This window comes from Asterias rubens, chromosome 20 (assembly GCF_902459465.1).
Source record: "Asterias rubens chromosome 20, eAstRub1.3, whole genome shotgun sequence".
NCBI lineage: Eukaryota > Metazoa > Echinodermata > Asteroidea > Forcipulatida > Asteriidae > Asterias > Asterias rubens.
In genome coordinates this window covers 7,454,395-7,477,002 of record NC_047081.1, presented here as the reverse complement: position 1 = coordinate 7,477,002, position 22,608 = coordinate 7,454,395, and the positions used below count along the sequence as shown (strand labels likewise).

Genomic DNA, 22,608 nt, shown 5'->3' with positions numbered 1-22,608 from the left:
AAAATCAAATTTTCGGATAACCATGGAGGATAGCTCCACGGGATAACCGACATTTAGAAAAGTTTGGGATTTTCAGATCGTAACACTTTTTCTGAATGTCTTTTAATTGTGCATTTACTACGAATGTCCATAGTTTAGGTTCAACTTAAGAATGGACAACGTGTAGTCTCGAGTGCCCTTTGAGATTATATTATGCATTAAGAGCTAAAATGAAATCCTAGTTTGAAAGGGTTATAGGAAAACGGGTGAATTTGAGTGCACGTTAATGAAATTGGATGATTTCCTTTTCTGAAACTGCCCGGAGAACCTACCATAAAACGTTCTTTATTCCCGATTAAATTTAACAGAATATTATTTATGTTGAGGTGAAATGTTCCTCAAAATGCTTTTATCGAAAGCTGCCGTATTGTATAGGCTAGTAACCAACAGCTTTTATTCCTTACTAGAATAGGGTAAATGTACCATACAATCGGTGCAGTTTCGGAATGGGTAGACTTTGACCGTTTGCCTTAGTCCCCTCATTAAAAACCTTAAGGTAGTGGATACACAACATTAATCGGACTTAATGCAAGTTCATGTTTTAACCACATAGTCGCGTCTCAGAAGGACGCGGCTACAGCGTTTTCGAAAAGAAGGCATGCAAGGACGCCTTTGGCTGCCAGCCACATCAACCCATTATGACCACGGAGCACAGTCAAGATCGAAAGTGTTTGTTTTTTACAAAACGAGGCGATGGGCGCAGCCACTGCAAGTGATGAGGGACGTGCGCCCATCATAGCCTCATTTTGGGTAAGAATTATGACGTCATGCATAAGTATTAAGAGAGGCGTATGTGGTTTGCCCCTTTGGATACTACTGTCCCGTTAGGTACCGGCGGTCTAATGTTATTTGGTTAAGATACAAATAACCATATCTGTCACGCTGTTCCTGAGTCTCATGGCTATCGTTGTAACCCTGATTTGCGGACCCGTTGCGATGGCTAGTGCGACGTTCTGAGACGCCATTCTGCACTTGATGGTTCTGACTATTAGCTTGATCTCTGTTGTTCTGCCCTATGGAAGTCTGAACTCTCTCCTCAGTGACAATAAAGCTTGCAAGTGGTGGGTTATCATGACTCTGAATGACGGTTGATAAACGAGCCGGTTTGACAGCCTTCTTTGGCTTCTCGCCCAGCCTGCAGCATTCACAACATGGCAGGCAAGGTACGTCGCCACAACGACCTTGCGGACCAATCGTGATGCAAAGGGCTTGGAAGAAGAAAGTTCCATGACTCCAACTGATACTGACTACGAGCATCAAGAAGACTCCGAACTGATAGTAGACCACGACCGTAGCTGGCAGCACTATGGCCCCTGCTATGAAGGTCGACAGAGCAGCTATGGTGATAGCAGCCGTCATGGTTGTTAATGAGTAGCGAGTACGTTGGTCACGATCCGAGCTAGGAGAGAGCTTGAATGCCACACCGTAGTGAATGGTGAAATCAACCGATAACCCAACGGCCAACGTGACGATAGTCGCTTCGATGATATTCAATTCCCATCCAAGAAGAACAAGGCTAGCTACTGTTACCAAAACAGCACTTGTTATTGTAACCATAGCACAAATTGTTATTAATACATTCTGAATGACTAGGAGTAGGACTCCGGATGCTATCGCCAGCGTAATGACCATAGAGATTTTAGTTCCGGAGGCAAGACTCTGCTGAAGATCGTAGAACTTAAGTCCATTGTTGAATCCGGAAATAAACCAGCCATTGTGTAATGGATCCGGGGCTGAACTGATCTTCTCTTCCATCCAAGGATTAACAGACTTCCAGAATTCATCATTTGATGAGTACAGATTACTTTTAGAAAATGTTGTGGTGAATGTGACATTGATAACCACAAGTCTCGAGTTGTTTCTCTCAAAGAAAAGATCCGGGAAAAGGTCCTCTGTTGCGAACGCATAAAGGCAAAGGTCAAAGAGGGCGGGATCATACGGGAAATCAAATTGATTGCAGCAGGGGGATACGTCTTCTCCAGTGCGAGGGTTTGTACAGCTCATTTCCATATAGTCTTTGAAGTTTTCAATAAAGCATCTCACTGGTTCACCCAGATTGACAAAGCTTTGGTTACGGAGCTCGGCGCAGAAGTTCAGCATCCACGTTTGGTGTTCTGTCTCGTAGAACTGGAAACTATCGTCTAGAATCAACGTTCCAGAATCGCCAGGTTCCCAGTGATTCCCGTTATCTACAGCCTGGACGCCCCAAATGATGGTACCTTTGGCATCATAAGTATCCTCCTCACTGAACGAAAAGTGATCTTTGTAAACAAAATCGTACTGCTCAAAAGGGTGAGAGATTGCGAAGAACTGAAAGTCAGCTTGGGAAGGAAGTTGAAACCCGGGTTGAAAGAATATCACATAAGCACCACCTATCATCAACAGTGTGAAAAGGGTTATCCATAGATATCTAAGTTTACTCACAAGGAATGGGATAACGCGCTCAAAAACTACGCTTATGGGTTTGAACAAAATATTGTTCAGACATATCGTGCATTTAGATTTGGTGGTTGTTGAACGCTGTTTTCTTGATCGACAGCAGCATAAGGTAATTTTATGTTGCATGACGATGACGGCAGGCAACAGTGTAAGGGTCAATACTAGATTCATTATGATCGAGGTACCAGCGAAAACAGCGAAGCATTTGACCACGGTGGTGTGGCTGACAACAGTCGCAAAGAGTGCAGCTGATGTAGTTACACTTGTGACGAACATCGTGACCGAAGCATGACGTAACGTATCATAGACAAGTAGTGGCAGGTCCTCGATACCAAGCTTTGCTCTCGACTGCTTCCACAAGTCCATAAACACAAAGGTGTCGTCAGCACCGACGCCTATAACCAAAATCACGGTCATGGAGTTTCCAAACGGAAAGAAGGGTCTGCCGAAGACAACAGTGTAGAAAACATACCCAAGAACCAACGAGAATATCATGTTGAAAAGTGCCGTGAGGGTGACCAAAAAAGACCCGGTGTACACCCATATTAAGAAGAACACGAGGCCTACCCCAATGCCCATGTACAGGGTATCTGCAAAGAGGTTCGAGGAAAACAGTCTGAACTTGATGAAAAAATTCACAGCCTTGACAGTTGTGATCCCATCTTCGTAGGAAACTGGCATGATGTTCTCTGTATAGATGGTTTCGAGTGCATCTTTCTGTTGGCTGTCGATCGGGTAAAACACGGCATTGATTCGACTCTCTAGTGGTGTCACGCCGTCTAGAATATCCTGGGTGAAAACTGCCGGCAGGAGATAGTACAGCACGGTATGGGCAGCGAAGTCATGTTGACTACATTCAGCGGGAATCGAACCGGGTGCGGCTGAACTCAGCTCTAATCGTGTTATGTTGTGCAAATACGGTGCGCAGTATTCAAGTATAATCATAGTAGATGTTACATCATCGTCTGTTATATCCGCACACGATGACTTATTGGAGAGCAGTGCTATGTAATTTCCTAAAGACCATGTGCTGGGGCAGGCTCTGTCCGTATAGATGCCGACACAGAGGCAGTTCGACATGAACAAGGGATGGTTCGTAACGAGCTGTTCCCCGGTAGTGCAAACCGACTTGATGGCCAACGTTGTTAGAGTGTTTCCACCGTCTACTTTTTCAAACACCATGACCGGAACAAGTTCGCCCCAATATTCTGTACAAACAAAACAAAGCAAACATAAAAAAAAAAAAATCGAGAGTTCCTCAAAAGTGCCGTAGGGGGCGCAATAGCTTGGTTGTTTCCTTTCGAATTAGGACACGTTACGTCTCCTAACTTAGAAACAGACATAAGTTTTTTTTAAGTTTCAACAGAGTGCAAAATTAGGAGTATCATTTTGAAATGAGAAAAAGGGTGAACCAAAAAATGAAGGCTACACAGAAGAAATAATTTGTTTTAATACGGATGGGGAGATTTTTCACTGTCAACTTACCGATGGAATAACAGAACTGGACACCAGCATCAGTTCCGGCCTGTCGTTTTATCCTTGGTTGGCTATTGTATACCGCTGGAGGGAGACTCACCACCTGGTCTTCATCTTCCATAAGGTTACTGAGACTAATTAAACGTGATTGTATCACTGTACCGCGCGTCTCGAAGCCCTGTGGAGAACAACATTATAAAGGATATCCCTTTATAGTGCCTGACGTACAGTTTAATTGTGTTATAATAGCCTTCATATTTTGTTGTTCTGATTTAAGTTTGGTTGATTGTGCATTAACTACGAATGCCTGTTTGCTAAAAGAATCCTTCATAAAGTAAACATGTACACTTATGTGTACACAGTCAGTATGCGATACAAAGGGTTGTCCACATAATTTGGACGTCAGGCGCAAACAGCTCATTTTTATGTTTTAATGCATGCTGAATTGACTTTATAAAAAAATAGATATAATAATAAAACACTAATACTAATACCTCTGACGGGTTCGAAAAGTCCGGGAGCTCGTACGCTGTTAATGACAAAGTTGTATACGCCCCCACCGTCAGGAAAACGAGCAGGCAGATCACGTACCAGAAACGAGCCAGGATCCTTGAATACCTACACGTGGTAAAAAATCAATATAACAAGGTCTTGATCAAGTTACGATCAATAAATAAATAAGAGTAATTTTATTCCCTCCGTATTGAAAACAATTGAGGCAGCCACTAATATGATTTACGGCGGGAAGAATATTTCAGTTTGTTGAAATTTGATTTTGGTTAAACGCACTAAAATTATTGCGAAAAACACATGATTGTAAAACCCAACAAATCATTGAAGTCACCTGCAAGTGGTATTTTTTGTCAATATAAAGCTTTTGTCACTAAAATCTGTGTTTTGATGGGTGGAATATGAGTAAACAATATTAACTAAGGTTTAAAATAATTAGTTTTCATGTTATTTACCAAATTGAAAATAAGCCCGACCCGAGAGGGCGCTGTTCGTGACGTCAATCGAGGCACGATTAATCGCATGCAGTGCCAACACAAGATAGTGACGCTTCTGGCCAGGCTTAAAACATGCCCTCAAAGTTTAAACAATCCCTGTCTTTCAGGTACCTTCTTCGACTTCCCCACTAGCTGGAAAAATTGTTGGGATGGCGTCATGTTTTAAAAAAGAACTTTTCTATTTATGTCAAAATGTGTAGTGTATTTCGGATTTTCGAAGCACGACGGCTCGAAGTGTTTGTTTATTTGTTTCCAGGACGAACGTGGGCACACAATTACCCCTCGTTCGTCCTGGAAAAGTCGCCTATTTTGTTTTCTAGTACGAACGTGTGCAGATGTTTACCCACGCTCCACCTGGAAATAAAAACAGACTCATCATCACGTGAGCCTTCTCGTCGTGACGTCAGTGCACCTCGGGTCAGCCCATAGAGTTATATATAAAAGAACTAGAGGGCGCACGAGTGATGCTCGGGACCGCAAGATGCAAGCGCGTAATTCTGCACGCGCGTTGAATATGAAATACCCATTTGAGTTTGTTTTTTTTATTGAACGCTCACACGATGCTGTTTGTTCAACTTACAAAATGGCCGCACAAACACACGCTGTGAGATGCCAGTTTTGTCAACTTAGAAAATGGCGGCATGTGCGCATGCCGGAGCGCGTATATAGGCCAGTGCGCCCTCTAGTTCTGATATAACTCTATGGGCCAGCCCCAAGTGACCCTATCCACAAGCGGGGCTCTTGGGGCTGGCCCGAGGTGCACTGACGTCACCACGGGAAGGCTCACGTGATGATGTGTTTGGGTTTTTTCCAGGTTCGAGGACGAACGTGGGGTAATTGTGTGCCCACGTTCGCCCTGGAAAAAAATAACATACGCCACATCGGGGTCGACACAGGGAAGCTAAACGAATGCACCCAGTATGAAGGAAACCTCTGCAATGTTCTTCGTGTATGTAAATTGTGGGTGTTGCTACCCAGGGAGAGCTGTTTATTGGCTCTGACGTGGTCGACCGGCCGACGTACCTCCACAACCTGAGAACACTACTCCGACCTTCCCTTTAACGTTTGTTTTATTTGATGCCGACTTTGCTGACGTTTACCGACGTTGGTCCAACGTATACATGTTAGCTGGGATAGGACTTCTTTAGGGTATCTGGAGCTTCTTTTGGTTGAGTGTAAAACCTATTCACTCTGCATCTGTAGTTGACTTCCTCATTATGTAGTCCAGTACAATAATGAACACAAATGGGGCAAGTGTGTCGGCCTGTAAAACTCCCCAGCTAACATGCATACGTTGGGCCAACGTCGGTAAACGTCGGCATCAAAATGAACGTTGAACAGACGTTGGGAAGGTCGGACTGAGTTTTTAAACGTTGTACGAACGTTTGTAAACAGTATGAAATACAACAGTCAGAATTACAACGTTGTCACAACTTAGTTATGATAGGGGCAACTTTAACGTCGGCTAATTTTTATGTTGTGCCAACGTCGGGAAATATTATGTAGTGAAACATGTCGTTTTTCAACGTACAAACTTGTATTTGACTCAGGATTGTTTGATTTGTTTGGTTTCTTGAGTTCATGACAGTACTTTTAGAGTTAAAATCTTTGTATTTGGTCGGTGGTTTGATGTTTGATCTAGTAGTACGAGTGGATTTCACTGAACTCTTAACCACCAAACTCTGTGCTCATGATCACCACTTTCCGGTTACTGTGTTTTTCAAACATATTGCATTCACACAGGTTATGCTGGGCTAACAATTGAGAAAAAGAAAAGGTAACACTATCGACTTAAAGATAAGAATCAAACTTAAATATTCTAAAAAAGAAATTATGTTTTGATTCGTGGGGGGGGGGGATACAAATTATTTTTATTTCGGATTATTTCGGACAGACGCCCGAACTCGCAATTTTGAACTATGGGTTTTACACATAATACATACATGTAGTCTTCAGCGTCCGTACGTCGTGCGTGCGTCAACAGAGCATGGGGAGGGGATGATCTGGCGAAATAATTCATATTCCATCATTTTGCGACCATTGTCACTAAAAATTAAGTGCTAACGCCTATAACTCTTTTCTAGGGTTGAAATGTTTTAGATGCCTTTGGCTTTAGGATTTTTTGACGACGACGTCGTCAAAAACCCCTATCTAATACGCACGTTCGTTTTAACGAAAACCAATTTGATAAAGGTTTAGTAGGTTGACAATATTTATCTTAGTCTCCTGCAATATTTTTTTTTCCAGAAAGGTGGACTGTTTCTGCATCCGGGTACCCCCCCCCCCCCCCACGAGCTAAAATTTCGTTTTACAAACCCCTGAATAAAAGCATGGACATTGGTTTGCGGCGATTTCTTGCTGTTTTCTGTCTTCTTTGTGTTGAATGACCTGTTTGTGTTTTCTGAGTGGATCCCCCTTTAAACTACCACATACACATAATAAAAAAGGAATAATGACTCCCCAAAAAATGACTCATACAATTGTAACACATATATTTTTTTGTATGCATACAATGATGTCCCAGCTCTGGAACTTAATATGTTTTTGCTTGTTTCCGCTCACCAACCAAAGTGACTACAAAACGTCCCTAAAGGCCGAGCCACACATTGACGTTTAAGTCTGCGTATGCCGGCGTCTGGAAACGTATATAAAACGGGGACATACGCTTATAAAAGGAAGGTATACGTTTGGTAGTTACTAAAAACAAAAACTGACTAGGTAACGAGCATTGGAGAGCTGTTGATAGTATAAAACATTGTGGAAAACGAATCCGTCTGAAGTAACATAGTTTTTTGAGAAAGAGGTAAATTCTCACTAAAATATTAAAAGACTTATAGCGAGAAGTATTTTATTCCTATCTGAAAGCACACAAACTCGTCCAACAAGGGTGTTTTTTTTCGTTTATCATTTTCTCGCTGACAAATTGAGCCCAAATTTTCACAGGCTTGTTATTTTATGCTTATGATGGGATACACCAAGTGGGAACACTGGTCATGATATACTAATGAAGATCACCGACTACAAAATTTGCAACTAAATAGAAACCGAATCATCTTGAAAACGGTGCTTGTCTTAGGTGAATTAGGGGAAAAGACGCGGAAACTGCATAAAATAGTCACTAAATGAGATTTTGTCCGCATTTCAGTCATTTCCTTTGTGTTTAGTAAAAAAAAAATAGCAAGAATGTAGTTCATCGTGACATCATGCAGCCATATCAGAGAAATCGCATAGATTGTCGAGAAAGACATTACATTTCCATAAAAAGAGAAAAGAAACATGATTTCCTCTTGCTCTGTGCACAAAACTAGGCACATGTTACCTCAGCAATGGCCGCGGTGCTCAACACTTGCGCACCCGGTGCGCGCCTGTCAAGATTTCCATCACGCGACCATCGCGCGACCGACTATCATGAGGTACGTCACAATGCTAACTCAAAACGAGGCGATGGGCACAGCCACTGCAAGTGATGGGGGACGTGCGCCCATAGCCTCATTTTGTGCAAGAATTATGACGTCATGCATAAATATTAAGAGAGGCGTATAAACCGACCTTTATGTGCCCCACAAGCGTTTGTCATGTTCGCAATGTTGGCTGTAGATGTTAAAGGCAGTGGACACTATTGGTAAATACTCAAAATGATTGTTGACATAAAACCTTTCTTGGTGACGAGTAAAGGGGAGAGGTTGATGGTATAAAACATTGTGAGAAACGGCTCCCTCTGAAGTACCGTAGTTTTCGAGAAAGAAGTAATTTTCCACGAAATTGATTTCGAGACCTCAAGTTTAGAACTTGAGGTCTCGAAATTAACCATCTAAACGCACACAACTTCGTGTGACAAGGGTTATTTTTCTTTCATTATTATCTCGCAACTTCGCTGACCGATTGAGCTCAAATTTCCACATGTTTGTATTTTATGCATATGTTGAGATACACCAACTGTGAAGGCTAGTCTTTGACAATTACCAATAGTGTCCACTGTCTTTAAGGCCCTGTCACACATTGACGTCTTTGTCTGCGTATGCCGACGTGTGCAAAATGTATCTAAAACGTTGGCATCCGGTGAACTATTGATGTATTTTTCTATTCTTAGCGTATAAAAGCGTATTCATAGCAAGTTGGACGCATACACACCGTATTAGTAACTCACATAGAACGTTTCCATAACGAATACTTAGCGTGTTGCCGGCGTTCACAATGTATGTCCTAAGATAGTCTAACTACTCATAGCGCGCGGCAGCGTATTGCCGACAATCACATGTAGTAGCCTACAAAGAGGGTGCCTCTCGGAGATTGAAATAATTACTGACCTGAATTCTCAGTTAGTAATCCTCCTGCTAACCCAAGTTGTACATACAAATTCCCATAAACGCTGCCATTGCGCCATTAAACGGTAGCTGTAAGTTAGAAACACATAAGTTATGTTGTCGTCCGGAACACGTCAAATACGTTCAACATAAGTTCAAAGCACGTTACTCATAGGTTAGAAATAAGTTGTGGGTACGCTAGACATTATCTCGACGTGTGGCGACTGATTATTAACCTACAAGTGACGTGTGTAAACGTGTATCAACGATCGTATAACGCACATACAACTTATGCGGAACTTATGAGCCACAAGCTGCCATACGTTGAGAATTTGTGTACACGCACAGACATCACTTCTCGACGACCTCGCCTTATACGACGTGTATCAGCTTGTTTCAGTGTGCTCTTAACTTACACAAAACTTACCCATAACGTATTCGACAAACGTCAGCGTATTTGCCGAAATTGCCATACGCTGGCTAAAACGTCAAGCAAGGTGTTACAGGGCCTTTAGTAAAAACTGCTTTATTTATACAAATATCTCATTTTATTCCTTAAACGATTATTTTTTGTGTGTTTGATCTCTTTAAGCAGGATTTGAAACTTTGCATGGTGGAAATACCATATGGAAAGGTTTGTGGTAACACCATGTAATGACTATCTCTAATGAGTTGGGGTGGTTCACCGTAGGTTTCAACTCGACGTTTCGATCAGTATGCTCTGATCTTCTTGTGGAGAAAGCTGGACTCTGATGCTGCATGCTGCTCAAAGTACTTTGGGAGCGGATTAGCCTGTACTCTTGTTGTAGTTTTGTGTTGTTATGCTGCAACATATCCCTTTGTTGCACCACCTTTAAATTGCTTTCTTCGTTAGGGGATCCTTACTCAGAGACAATTATCTGCTATTAATGTAACAGGCATTAGTGTTGGGGCATTGAGCTCTGAACACCTCTTATTCCTGTTATTTTTTTTCTTTTCTTCGTTATAGTTGTTCGGGTAACAGCCCCCCAAAACAGGTTTGTTTTTTTGTTCGCTTTGATAGCTGTCCGGGCATAGCCTGACACACTCTTTGTTATTGATCATTTCTTTTCTTCAGGTGTTCGGGCAACAACTGAACATCCATTAGTATGGCAACAGCCCCAACAACTTGTTGCAAACAGTTATGGTTATTATTGTTTAGTCCGAAAAATTCGTTGTTACTAATTTTGTCGTTGTCATTTGTTTGATTGACTTTTTAGTTTATAATATTCGTCTCTGTCGACTGTCCGCAGGAAAACGCATAGTTGTGATTCTTGCTTTATTTTGAAACTTTTCCTTACTCTAACACTAGGGCGAATATGCTAGCGAATGTTCCTACGAACGGAAATATTTAACAATCGCTCAAAATCGCAACATTCGCCGCGTCTTCCTAAGCGTTGGTAACAAATTCGGTACGTTCACAAGTCATTCTCAACATCCTTAACGAAGATCGGTCAATTTATGCAGCTGCTCTCACACGGCAAATAGATACATGTTTTCAGCGTCCATCGTGCGTGCGTCAACAGAGCATGGAGAGGGGATGATCCGGCGGAATAATTTCCATTCCATCATTTTGCGACCATTGTCACTAAATATGAAATGCTAACACCTATAACTATTTTCTAGGGTCGAAATGTTTTAGATGCCTTTGGCTTTAGGGGTTTTTGACGACGATGTCTAATACGCACATTCGTTTTAACGAAAACCCTAAACCTTCGTACATTGTACATGCAAAGTAATGGGTCCAGAACGCGGTTAGAAAAACAAGGACAAATTTAACGCTCGTTCTAATGAAAATCGTAAACCTTCGTACTGTGTGCGTGTACACAGTAATGGGTCCAGATCGCGGGTAGGAAAAAGCAAATAGTATAGACTCCTCACAAGAAGTCAACAAATCGTAGAGGTACATACTGTGTTGTATTACCAAAGAGAATATTTCACAATAACATGGAAGTGATTGCATCAAGTTTACAAATTAAAAATTCAAATGAAGACCACGTGGTTAATTAATTAAGAATTTTACCACTTTTTTATTAGAGTAAAGCTTATGTTCTAAGCTTCAATTTGATACATGATTTAACTCTTTTATCCCTTGTACTTTAGGAGACGGGGCCTAAACAAAACGCTGTACAAACGCTATGGGGTTTTAGGCGGAAACACAGCTAATAATAATAATAATAACTAGACATTAGGTTTTTGTGAACAAACACAAAGCTGTTCCGTGTTCTTTTGCTTTGATTATGTGTTAACATTACCAAGGAGTCTATAACTGACAAAAAGTTTGAAAATACTGTACAGTGTCTTGAGTTACGGTGCCACTTCATGGGGTCACGGTAAACAAGGCTAATCTCTAACGCCCAAGGAGGCTGTAACTGAAAAAAAGTTAATAAAAAAAATCGGTTGTGTAGTTCTTGAGATATGGTGCCACTTCTGGTTGACCCGGAAGTAGAGGTAAACTTGGGGTCATGGATTTTCAAAGTTTATTTTTAATACCTTAGGAGGATAAAACTGAACAAACAGGATTGAAAATCGGTTGTATAGTACTTGGCGTATGGTCCCACTTCCGGTTCACCCGGACGTAGAGGCCAACATGGGGTCACGAGTTTTCACAGTCAATATTAATGTCAAGGAGTCTGTAAGTGAAAACAAATTGAAAATCGGTTGAGTAGTTCTTGAGATATGGTCCCACTTCCGGTTGACCCGGGAGTAGAGGTCAAATTGAGGTCACGGTTTTTCCAAATTTTTCTCCTATCCCCAAGGAGTCTTATAACTACAAACAGTCGACATTCTTAAAGAAGAATGTCGTCTTCCTGTGATAATTTATCTCGGAATATCGACATCCTAAAAGTAGGATGTCGTCTTCCTGTGATAATTTATCTTGGGATGTCGACATCCTAAAAATAGGATGTCGTCTTGCTGTGATAATTTATCTCGGTATGTCGACATCCTAAACGTCAGTTGTCATCTTCCTATGATAATTTATCTCGGGAAGTCAACATTCTAAAAGAAGAGGGTCGTCTTCCTGTGATAATTAACAATATTTATAATATTCATGGTCATAAACTACGTTAAACTAAAATAATGGACGAAACAAAATGTCCCACGTAAAACTCCATAAGGTTTGGAACATAATGGTCTCCCGCAAGTTCAAATACACGCGAGACTTGCTTAGTCTACACAGAAGGTAATAAATAATTTATTACAAGCAAATGCAATCGTACAATAATAGAAAACAAAAACTAAAAATCAATGCAAAACACATGTAGGGGATGGAGGGGCCCATAAAAAGCAAACCTTAACGAGTACGGACCCCCTCCTCCCTTTTTTCTAACGAAGAAAGCAATGTAAGCAATTCTATTTAGTGGGTGTAATCTTATGTAGCGGCAAAGCAATTCAAAACTACAGGAAGAACAAACACAAAAACAGTTAGCGTAAAATAAAACTTAACCATATATTTAAATGAAACAGATAAACAAAATACCCAAAATAAATACTAGATAAATTGGGCCCCACAACTCTTGCTGGGAAAAAAACCATGTCGAAATATACCCGTGTTATCCATTAGAGACGTTTTGTAGTCACCTTGGTTGGGGAGCGAGGACAATAAATTGCTCTTTTGGTATTGTCATTGTTAAACTCCGGTTCCATTGTGTGCTGTCTGTTACCCTCCACACATAGACTTTCTTGTGAATATTAGCTGTGTATGATTCATGGTTCGCTGAATAATGTGGCAATAACAAACTGTTATCATTTTGAACTGAATGCTTGATTTATTATCTAGAGGTAAATGCTTGAGGCCAGTAAGAGTATTGTGCACGTACACCATGTAGTTTTTGTTGGAAACCGTTTGCTAACAGCCATTTATGTTACCCTTTGAAATAAAATCAGAAAATTTATAAGTTTGCTTGTTGCATAAAATTAAATTGAAGATGATGCCTTAATTCATTTTTACAATCAGAGTTGGACTCTAGACTGACGTGTTGGAATCCTTGAACACTCCAAGTGGTTCAATAGGTAGTGCAATTCCAATACTTATGCTGATGTTCTCATGATGTCAGCATCAACAGGAAGTTCCAACAACTTTGTCCCCTTGTACAATTAAATATGCAAATATGGGTCACGTGGTTAATTAATTACGATTTTTAGTTTTTTTTGGGGGTCGGTGGTTTGATGTTTGATCTAGTACAAGTTGATTTCACAGAACTCTTAACCACCAAACTCTGCGCTTATGATCACCATTTTTCGCTTACTGTGTTTTTAAACATCATCGTGTCATGCATGCACACAGGTTATGTTGGGCTAACATTTGAGAAAAAGAAAAGGCAACACTATCGATATAAAGACAAGAATCAAACTTAAATATTACAAAAAGAAATATATTTTCAGTTTTGGGGGATACACAAATATTGATTTCGGACGGAGATTCGAACTCGCAATTCTCAGATGTGTAGTCGCGACTGATGACCACTAGGCTAGAAGGGCACGATGTAAAAATGGTGGGTTTTTACATGTGTGCATCAACAGAGGGGATTATGATCCGGCGAAATAATTGTCGTTTCATGATTTTGCGACCATTGTCACTAAATATGAACTGCTAACGCCTATAACTATTAAGTAGGGTTGAAATGTAGTATTAGATGCCTTAAGGGGGTTTTTGACGACGACGTCGATGTCGTCGAAAACCCCTATCTAATTACGCACGTTCGTTTTAACGAAAACCCATGCACAGAGTAATTGGTCCAGAAGGCGGTTAGAAAAACAAAGACAAATTTAACGCACGTTCTAACGAAAATCCTAAACCACCGTACGTTGTGCGTGTACAGAGTAATGTGTCCAGAACGCTGGTAGGAAACAAAATAGTATAGACTCCTCCCAAGAAGTCAACAACTCATCGAGGTACATACTGTGTTGTATTACCGAAGAGAATGTTTCACAATAACATGAAAGTGACTGCATCAAGTTTACAAATTAAGCTTTAATTTGATATATGATTTAACTCTTTTATCCTTATACTTTAGGAGACGGAGCCTGAACAAAAATGCTGTACAAACGCAATGGGGTTTTAGGCGGAAACAAAGAATAATAATAATAATAAAAATAATAAAAATCTCGACGAAAACAATACCTGTTTCGACGGTAGGTCAGAACAGCTAAAAAGACTGCGCTGTACAACAATTGAGTAGACTCCTCTCAAGCCTCTCAAGTACAAGTCACAACTCATGACAGGTACATACTGTATTGCATGTACCATAGGGAATGTTTAAAAAAAACATGGACGTGACTGAATCCAGTTATATTCAAATGAAGATTAAGTGGTTAATTAATAATAATTTATTTAAATTTTTTGTATTCACATTATTTAAGCTTATGTTCTAAGCTTCAATTTGGTAAATTGTTTAACTCTTTTATTTAACTTTATACTTGAGGAGCTTAGGTTTAAAGAAAAAAACGTGTACAATTGCTCTGGGTTTAAGGCGGAAACAAAGAACAAAAAATTAAAATCTTTACGAAAACAGTACATGTTCCGACGGTAGGTCAGAACAGCTAAAGGCCACCCGTGTTGCACATTATTTGAGTGTTTTCAGATGCATAAAAGGGCTTCATACCCGAATAATTATGCTATTTGAGTGATAAAAATTTCCTTCTCAAAAACTGCATAAGTTCAGAGGAAGCCGTTTCACGCAATGTGATCAACAGCTCTCCATTGCTCGTTACCAGCAAAACAGATCCATAATTATTTCGATGAATTGTCAATAGTGTATACTTTTGACTGTGACCAATTTGATAAAGGTTTAGTAGGTTGACAATATTTATCTTAGTCTCCTGCAATGTTTCTTCCAGAAAGGTGGACTTTTTCTGCATCCGGGTACCCCCCACGAGCTGAATTTCGTTTTACAAACCCCTGAATAAAAGCATGGAAATTGGTTTGCTGCGATTTCTTGCGGTTTCCCGTCTTCTTTGTATGTGTTGAATGACCTGTTTGTGTTTTCTGAGGGGATCCCCCTTTAAACTACCCATACACAGAATACAATGGAAATAATGGCTAAAACAACATTATAATGTAGTATTTATAGCGTAATGCATTTTGATAGCGTAATGCATTCTGAGAAACTGTTCACTTCAAAGTGCATAGATGTGATCAAAAGACAAAAAAGTGTTTTGTCCCCGTCCGTAATCAATCAAGCTCAAACATACCAAGAGTGCAACGATCAGTCACCTGTCTTCATGCGCTGATGGTGATCAAAGGGATAAAAGTTTGTTCACCATAAAATTATAATACATATATTTTTGTTGTATGCATACAATGATGTCCCCCAGCTCTGTTTCATTAAAATTGGCTGCTGCAGCACAAATGAAATCGGTTTCAATAGGCAACACCGAGCACAAAGGCCAGTGAGCGTTGGTTTCGATTCCATTGTCAAGAGATTATGGATTAAAGCTTGACAATTTCCAACTTTGATTCAGGATGTTGTAGCTACTTAAGAAATGAAAAAACATAGGCACAAATTTGACTAAATGCCAACATTTTTTTTGAGGAAAGTTATCAATTATTATAGTAAAAGCAGAGAGATAAATAAAATGTGAGATGTATAAATGCATAGGCATCCACATTGGGGGAGGGGGGGGGGTCCTGTTTGTATACAAACCTAAACCCTGTCAGTACAAGTAGCATCACAATGGCCCAGATAACCTCTTTGTCAACTTGGAGTGAATTAGTGGGGATTACACTGACACCAATTAATTTATTGTCTGTCTTGCAGGGATCTCCCTGCTCTAGCTCAGTTCATAATTAATATGCCTGTGACGAAACCACTTTGTGTCCGAAACGGCGACTTCGGCTACAGCTACGGCTAGATCGCGTGCGTCTACCTATTCTTCAACACTGGTAGACGCGCTGATCTAGACGTAGCTGTCCTTTTTCTTCAAAAATATTTTTTCAAGAAAAAGGACAAAAACTTACCAGATCCCGGAGCGATTTCCCAGGTTTATATATTTTGAACTTGTCGCATCGCTTTGCAAACGCACAACGCCTGCATTGGCAATAACTGGCATAAAAACTCCTGGATCTACGGCCGACAGGACTGACATTACGAGTCCGTACCGAACATGAACGATACTGTCCGAATGTTGACGACAACACGTTCGGAACATTTCGGATAACTTCGAAAGAGGGGGGGGGGGAATTCCTGCTTTTTGGTCACGTGATTTTGGGTGATACCGGACCCTAAATTCGACAGAGCCTAGTCGGAGATTTTTGGGTCTGGGAACCAGGCTACCATTGCTCCTCCTACTGTTAGGTCGCCAGAGACCAATACTGTAGTTAACCTGTCTGACATGGTCCTTACTGACCCACAGGTTAAACTCCTCTCAAGGGTCTTAAGTTTTGCCCCACACCCAGAGAACCTAACCAACTTCTTTTCCAACAGGGCATGGCCCAATTAAATCGTAGGTTACGCCTACGTGAATACTTTCATGTAGAGCCCTCCATGGATGACGATTCATCTGTGGAGACCCAACCTATTCCCCGCAACCACTTCAGGGAAAAGAGTACTTGGGTACCCCCTAAGAACCGAGATGTGTCTCTAGATACATACATCAATTCGGTTAACTCCGAGGTTCTTAAGGCCCCCAGTACCCCTACTCCCAATAACCTCCCCCAAGATGAGCGGCACGCCCTTACACAACTCCGCCAATCACCAGACATAGTGATTAAACGGGCTGACATGGGGTCCACAGTTGTAGTCATGAACACACATGACTACATTGCTGAGGGCCTTAGACAGCTCAGTAACACTGATCATTACATTGAATGTGCTTCTGATCCCACTGAATCTTTCTCCCAAGATATCAGCACCCTGGTTAGGATTTATAATGCCAATGGTATTGAGAAAGATACATTTAACTATCTCCTCCCACATGACCCCCGTACAGCAAGGTTCTACCTTCTACCTAAGATACACAAGCCCAATAACCCGGGGAGACCTATTGTATCTGGGAATAGTAGCCACACAGAGCGCATTTCTGAGTTTGTTGATAGCTTTCTCAAACCCTTAGTCTGCCGTATTCCTTCCTTCATCAAGGATACCAAAGACTTTCTCCACAAACTAGATGAGGTCAAGCACCAAATACCCGACTCGGCCATTTTGGTTACTTTTGATGTTTCATCAAAAGGCATGAGTGCATGTGTCTCTGCCCTCAATGCATCAGTCCCGCCCCTCAGTGAGTCATATTAAGGAACTCATGAGCCACATTCTAATGAAGAATAATTTCACAATTTCTGACAGGCATTTTCTACAGGTACAGGGTACTGCCATGGGTACCAAATGACACCATCATATGCTAACCTATTCATGTCTCAGTTGGAGGCCAGACTCCTGTAGTTTGTCTAAGTATGTAAAATAAAGTATCAGAAAAGAAAAGAAAAACAAACCAAAACACATAAGTCAACCTTAGAGTCATTCTTCAGAACGATAGCCTTTCCAAGTTTTGGTGCTACACTCAAGTCTCTGCTGATTAAGTAAGGTTAAATTTGCCCACCCCTGATAAATATTGCTTTTACTTCATAATTGTTATAGAACACTAAATTTACTGATGCTATTGCGTGTTTTGTTCAGGCCGAATGGTTAACTCTAGCAAAATTTTTGTGTTTCAAGACTCAAAACTTGGTACAGACAAGCAAGTTGTCGCAAACAGAACTTTTAAAGTTTCAGTAGATTTGTGCGAGTCACCCGAAAATTTACATGGCTACAATTATTTAAAGCCATGGACCCTTTCGGTACAGAAAATAAAAAGTTCACAGATTTACAAATAATTTACAGGGTTTACAGATGAAGATAATGGTGAAAGACTTCTCTTGAAATATTAGTCCATGAAATGCTTTACTTTTTGAGAAAACTGTAAAACAATATAAATTCTCGTTAGCGAGAATTACGGATTTATTTTAAACACAGTCATGACACGGCGAAACGCGAGGTAACACGAGTGGGTTTTCCCGTTATTTTCTCCTGACTCCGATGACCGATTGAGCCTAAATGTTCACAGGTTTGTTGTTTTATATATAAGTTGTGATACACGAAGTGTGGGACTTGGACAAAAATGTTTACCGAAAGTGTATAATGGCTTTAAAGGCAGTGGACACTATTGGTAATTACTCAATGTGAGCAACGGCTCCCTCTGAAGTGGCGTAGTTTTCGACAAAGAAGTAATTTTCCACGAATTTGATTTCAAGACCTCAAGTTTAGAATGTTGAGGTCCCGAAATCGAGCATCTAAAAGCACACAACTTCGTGTGACAAGGGCGTTTTTTCTTGCATAGTTATCTCGCAACTCCGACGACCAATCGAGCTCAAATTTTCACAGGTTTGTTACTTTATGCATGTTGTGATATACACCAAGTGAGAAGACTGGTCTTTAACAACAACCAATTATAGTGTCTTTAAAGGATGTATGTACTTTTTGTAGGACAAAAACACAATGTCCACAGATTTACATTAAACTTACACAGTTTGTAGATAGTAATAGTAGAAAGCTTCCCTGAAAATATTATGTGCTGAGGTGCTGTAGTTTTGGGGTAATGAGTAAAACAATGTCATGAAAATAATTTTGGTCTCATGAGACCAACATTATTTGAAGCGTTTACAAACTATTTTCATTACATGGTTTTACTCATTTTCTCAAAGAATACAGCACCTCAGTAAGTAATACTTGAAGTGAAGCTTTCCACTGTCATTATCTTCACACCTAAGTTTCATGTAAACCTATGGACATTTTGAAAAGGTACCCAAATCCTTTAAAGTTTTAATTACAATAGTTGTTGCTAAACGATAACTTGACAATCTGAAATCGGTATAATTAATTTAATACAATGTATTGAATCATTTGCTTACAACTATGGCTGAATTGGTAACAGTCAATACCCTTTCAATTTGAAACTAATATTTCGGGAAAGTCGCTGCTAAGGTTTGTTAGTGAGCTCCGTCGGTCATCGGCGTCAAAAGAAAATAGTGATGACGAAAATCACTGATTTCAAATAGAATGTAAATTCAAAATAGAATGTAAATTATCCAGGAACTAAATCATTCAAGGCAATAATATTTCCAGGGAAGTTTGCCTGTATCATGAAAGTTTACAATCCAAGCGTAATATTACGTTGAAGCCATTATACACTTTCGCAACAGAAAAATAAACATCACAGATTTACCCAAAAATTACTGGGTTTACAGAAGGTAATGGTGAAATACTTCTCTTGAAATATCATTCCAAGAAGTGCTTTACTTTTTGAGAAAACGTTAAAACAATTATAAATTATCGATATCGAGAATTACCGATTTAGTTTAAACACATGTCATGACGCGGCGAAATGTGGGGAAACAAGGATGGGTTTTCCCGTTATTTTCTCCCGACTCCGATGACCGATTGAGCCTAAATTTTCACAGGTTTATCATTTCATGTATAAGTTGTGATACACGAAGTGTGGGCCTTTTTTAAATTTATAGTAATTTGGAACACTTTCCGTTTTCGCTACCACCTTATCACATTTTTACGAAAAGTTATTACATCTTATTTGAGTAAACTGGATTATATTTTATTGCATAACGAATAAAAATAATAGTGGAAATGTATATCCCCCCCCCCCCTTACCAGTTTTCACGCTATTATGCCTTTTTCTTTGAATTGGGAAAGAAATAATGATGCCTCATATCAACCGATGCCCTAATTACCTTCTTTTGTTGATATGAAGTATGCAAACATATATTAAAACTTGATGGACATTGAAATGTTCACACTACACACCGATCTTCGATGACTTCAACTGGCCCCATTTGTTTTGAGTTTTTCCTGTTTTCACGTCAAACAAGAAAGCATGGTTTCCCGGTAAAGCCGTACATGGAAGAAACATCTGCAGTGACTACAAGTGTTCTTTGAGACTCTGTGTATGACTCTATAGCCAGCAGTTGTCTTTGTTTTATTCAAATCATTTTTTAATGAAATTTAAAATTACCATGGTAATTTGCAAAAAATAACAAAAATAAATAATTTAATAAAAAGTGTGAATAATCATTGGCTTTCAAATCTGATTTTTATATAAAATTTATAATAAAGCGTATAAATAAACAGTGATAATTGAATCAACAAGCTGATCGTTTAAATTTTAATGTTTAATAATAATATTGATCGGAGGATTACAAAAAAAAATCTCCAAAAATATTAGAAAATGATATAAGGCACATGGCTTCTTAAAGCCTCTGTATTTTTTTTCCAGAATGCTCAGCAAAATATTCAGTCACATGATTTGATCATCATGAATTGTGAATTGAAATATTGTTTGATGAAACTTTTTCGGTGGGCAAATATTTTGTATATGGCCTCAATATTATGACATATTTTTGTACCTTGTAGAAATGCCTAAAATACCAAACTTTTTGCATTTACAAGTGCAAATATCCAGTGGAGCCTTACGTGTTTCTAAGTTTTGGTCAAGGGAGAGAGGAGACTCTTTGCTTGGCAAATAAAACCACACAATTTTCATCTAGGGACTGTTTACATCGCGCACAAAGAGGTAAAAGATTTGCCACGATTTTAAGAGACACCTCGAAAACAGGACCTCCTACGATACAGATTTTTAGCAACAAATGATTGCGTTAACTTTGAATTCTGTCACGTTGAACACAGGGATGCGACCATCTGAAATACTTACATAAAGCATACACCACCTGGTCGTGGCCGCGTATCAATGCCGCCTCCTTTTAGATTTTCCCGGCGTGCATCTTCGTGCGAATCCCGCAAAATGTCACCGTTCATGGAAGCTCTATGTGCACTAGTCATGATGTCGAATTAGTAATTCAGACCTGGGTGTTCTCGCTACTTATCGTATCAAACTTATTTCCGTAATGTTGGTGTAAGTAACATGCACTTTTTGTGCGAGCTTTCGTATTTTTGTTCATAATTATGGGACTTTCCCCCCATCAGCAATAATCTATTTTCTATGGTGGCTTTAAAGGGACATCGCAAATATATATTGACGCCAATATTGACGCCAATATTCGTGACTTTTACCCCAAGTTGCAAATATTGACGCCAATATTCACGACTTGGCCCAAAGTCGCAAATATTGATGCCAATATTGACGCCAATATTCACGACATGGGCCCTATGTCGCAAATATTGACGACAATATTGACGCTAATATTCACGACATGGGCTACACGTCGCAAATATTTACGCCAATATTGACGCCAATATTCACGACATGGGCCCTATGTCGCAAATATTGACGCCAGTATTTACGACATAGCCTCAAGTTGCAAATATTGACGCCAATATTGACGCCAATATTCACGACATGACCTAAGTCGCGAATATTGACGCCAACATTGGCGCCAATATTTACGACATTGCCTCCAAGTCGCAAATATTGACGCCAATATTGACGCCAATATTCACGACATGGGCTACACGTCGCAAATATTGACGCCAATATTGACGCCAATATTCACGACATGGGCCCCAAGTCGCAAATATTTACGCCAATATTCACGACATGGGCCCCAAGTCGCAAACCCGCTCAGGCGTGAATATTCATTGTTTTTTTAGCAACCTAGGTAGCTGGGTGGGCAAGAAAATAGTCTGGCGCACTGGTCCCGATCTCGCTCGCGCGCTCTGACAATAATATCGTTCAGCATTATGATTTGCGTGCACTGACGACTGCCAGGATGTAAGTTCGACTAACACATACAACAAGGACTACTCGTGCTGCGCCGCGCCATGCGTAGGAAAGTACAGCCAGAGATCGGTGGGTCTGGGTGCCAGACTGTGTGGGAAACAGACTCCCCAAGTTGCTTTAAACAAAATTCACGCCTGAGTGGGTTTGCGACTTGGGCTATGTCGTGAATATTGGCGTCAATATTGGCGTAAATATTTGCGACGTGTAGCCCATGTCGTGAATATTGGCGTCAATATTGGCGTCAATATTTGCGACATAGGGCCCATGTCGTGAATATTGCCGTCAATATTGGCGTCAATATTTGCGAAATAGGGCCCATGTCGTGAATAGCAGAGCCATTTGAAAACCCCACCATGGGGACTTCACGGAATAAGAGCTTTTTGCTGGCATATCACACTGATGATTGAGCCAATACAAGGTTGATGCATACCAAAAGAGCCGCAGTCAACTGTAATTTAAAGTCACCTGGAAATATATATTTTTTTTCTTTCAAACATAAGAGTATATGCTTACGAAAAATAAAACAATTTTTTTAGTAATTGTTTGTCACGAAAAATATATAAAGTGGTTTGGGGGCTGACTCCGCCTACCCCTTTTGTGAC

At 40.1% G+C, this 22,608-nt stretch overlaps 1 protein-coding gene across 1 annotated transcript; it reads right to left on the bottom strand.

The window, feature by feature from the left end:
• Window positions 1-768: 768 nt before the first annotated feature.
• On the bottom strand, window positions 769-21,156 carry LOC117304135 (protein dispatched homolog 1-like). The gene is made up of 4 exons (XM_033788636.1): window positions 20,981-21,156; window positions 4,449-4,572; window positions 3,964-4,132; window positions 769-3,686 (listed from the first exon to the last, which is right to left on the bottom strand). The coding sequence occupies exons 1-4, from the start codon at window positions 21,106-21,108 to the stop codon at window positions 853-855; spliced, it is 3,255 nt and encodes a 1,084-aa protein (XP_033644527.1). The 5' UTR covers window positions 21,109-21,156; the 3' UTR covers window positions 769-852.
• Between the last annotated feature and the right edge of the window lie 1,452 nt (window positions 21,157-22,608).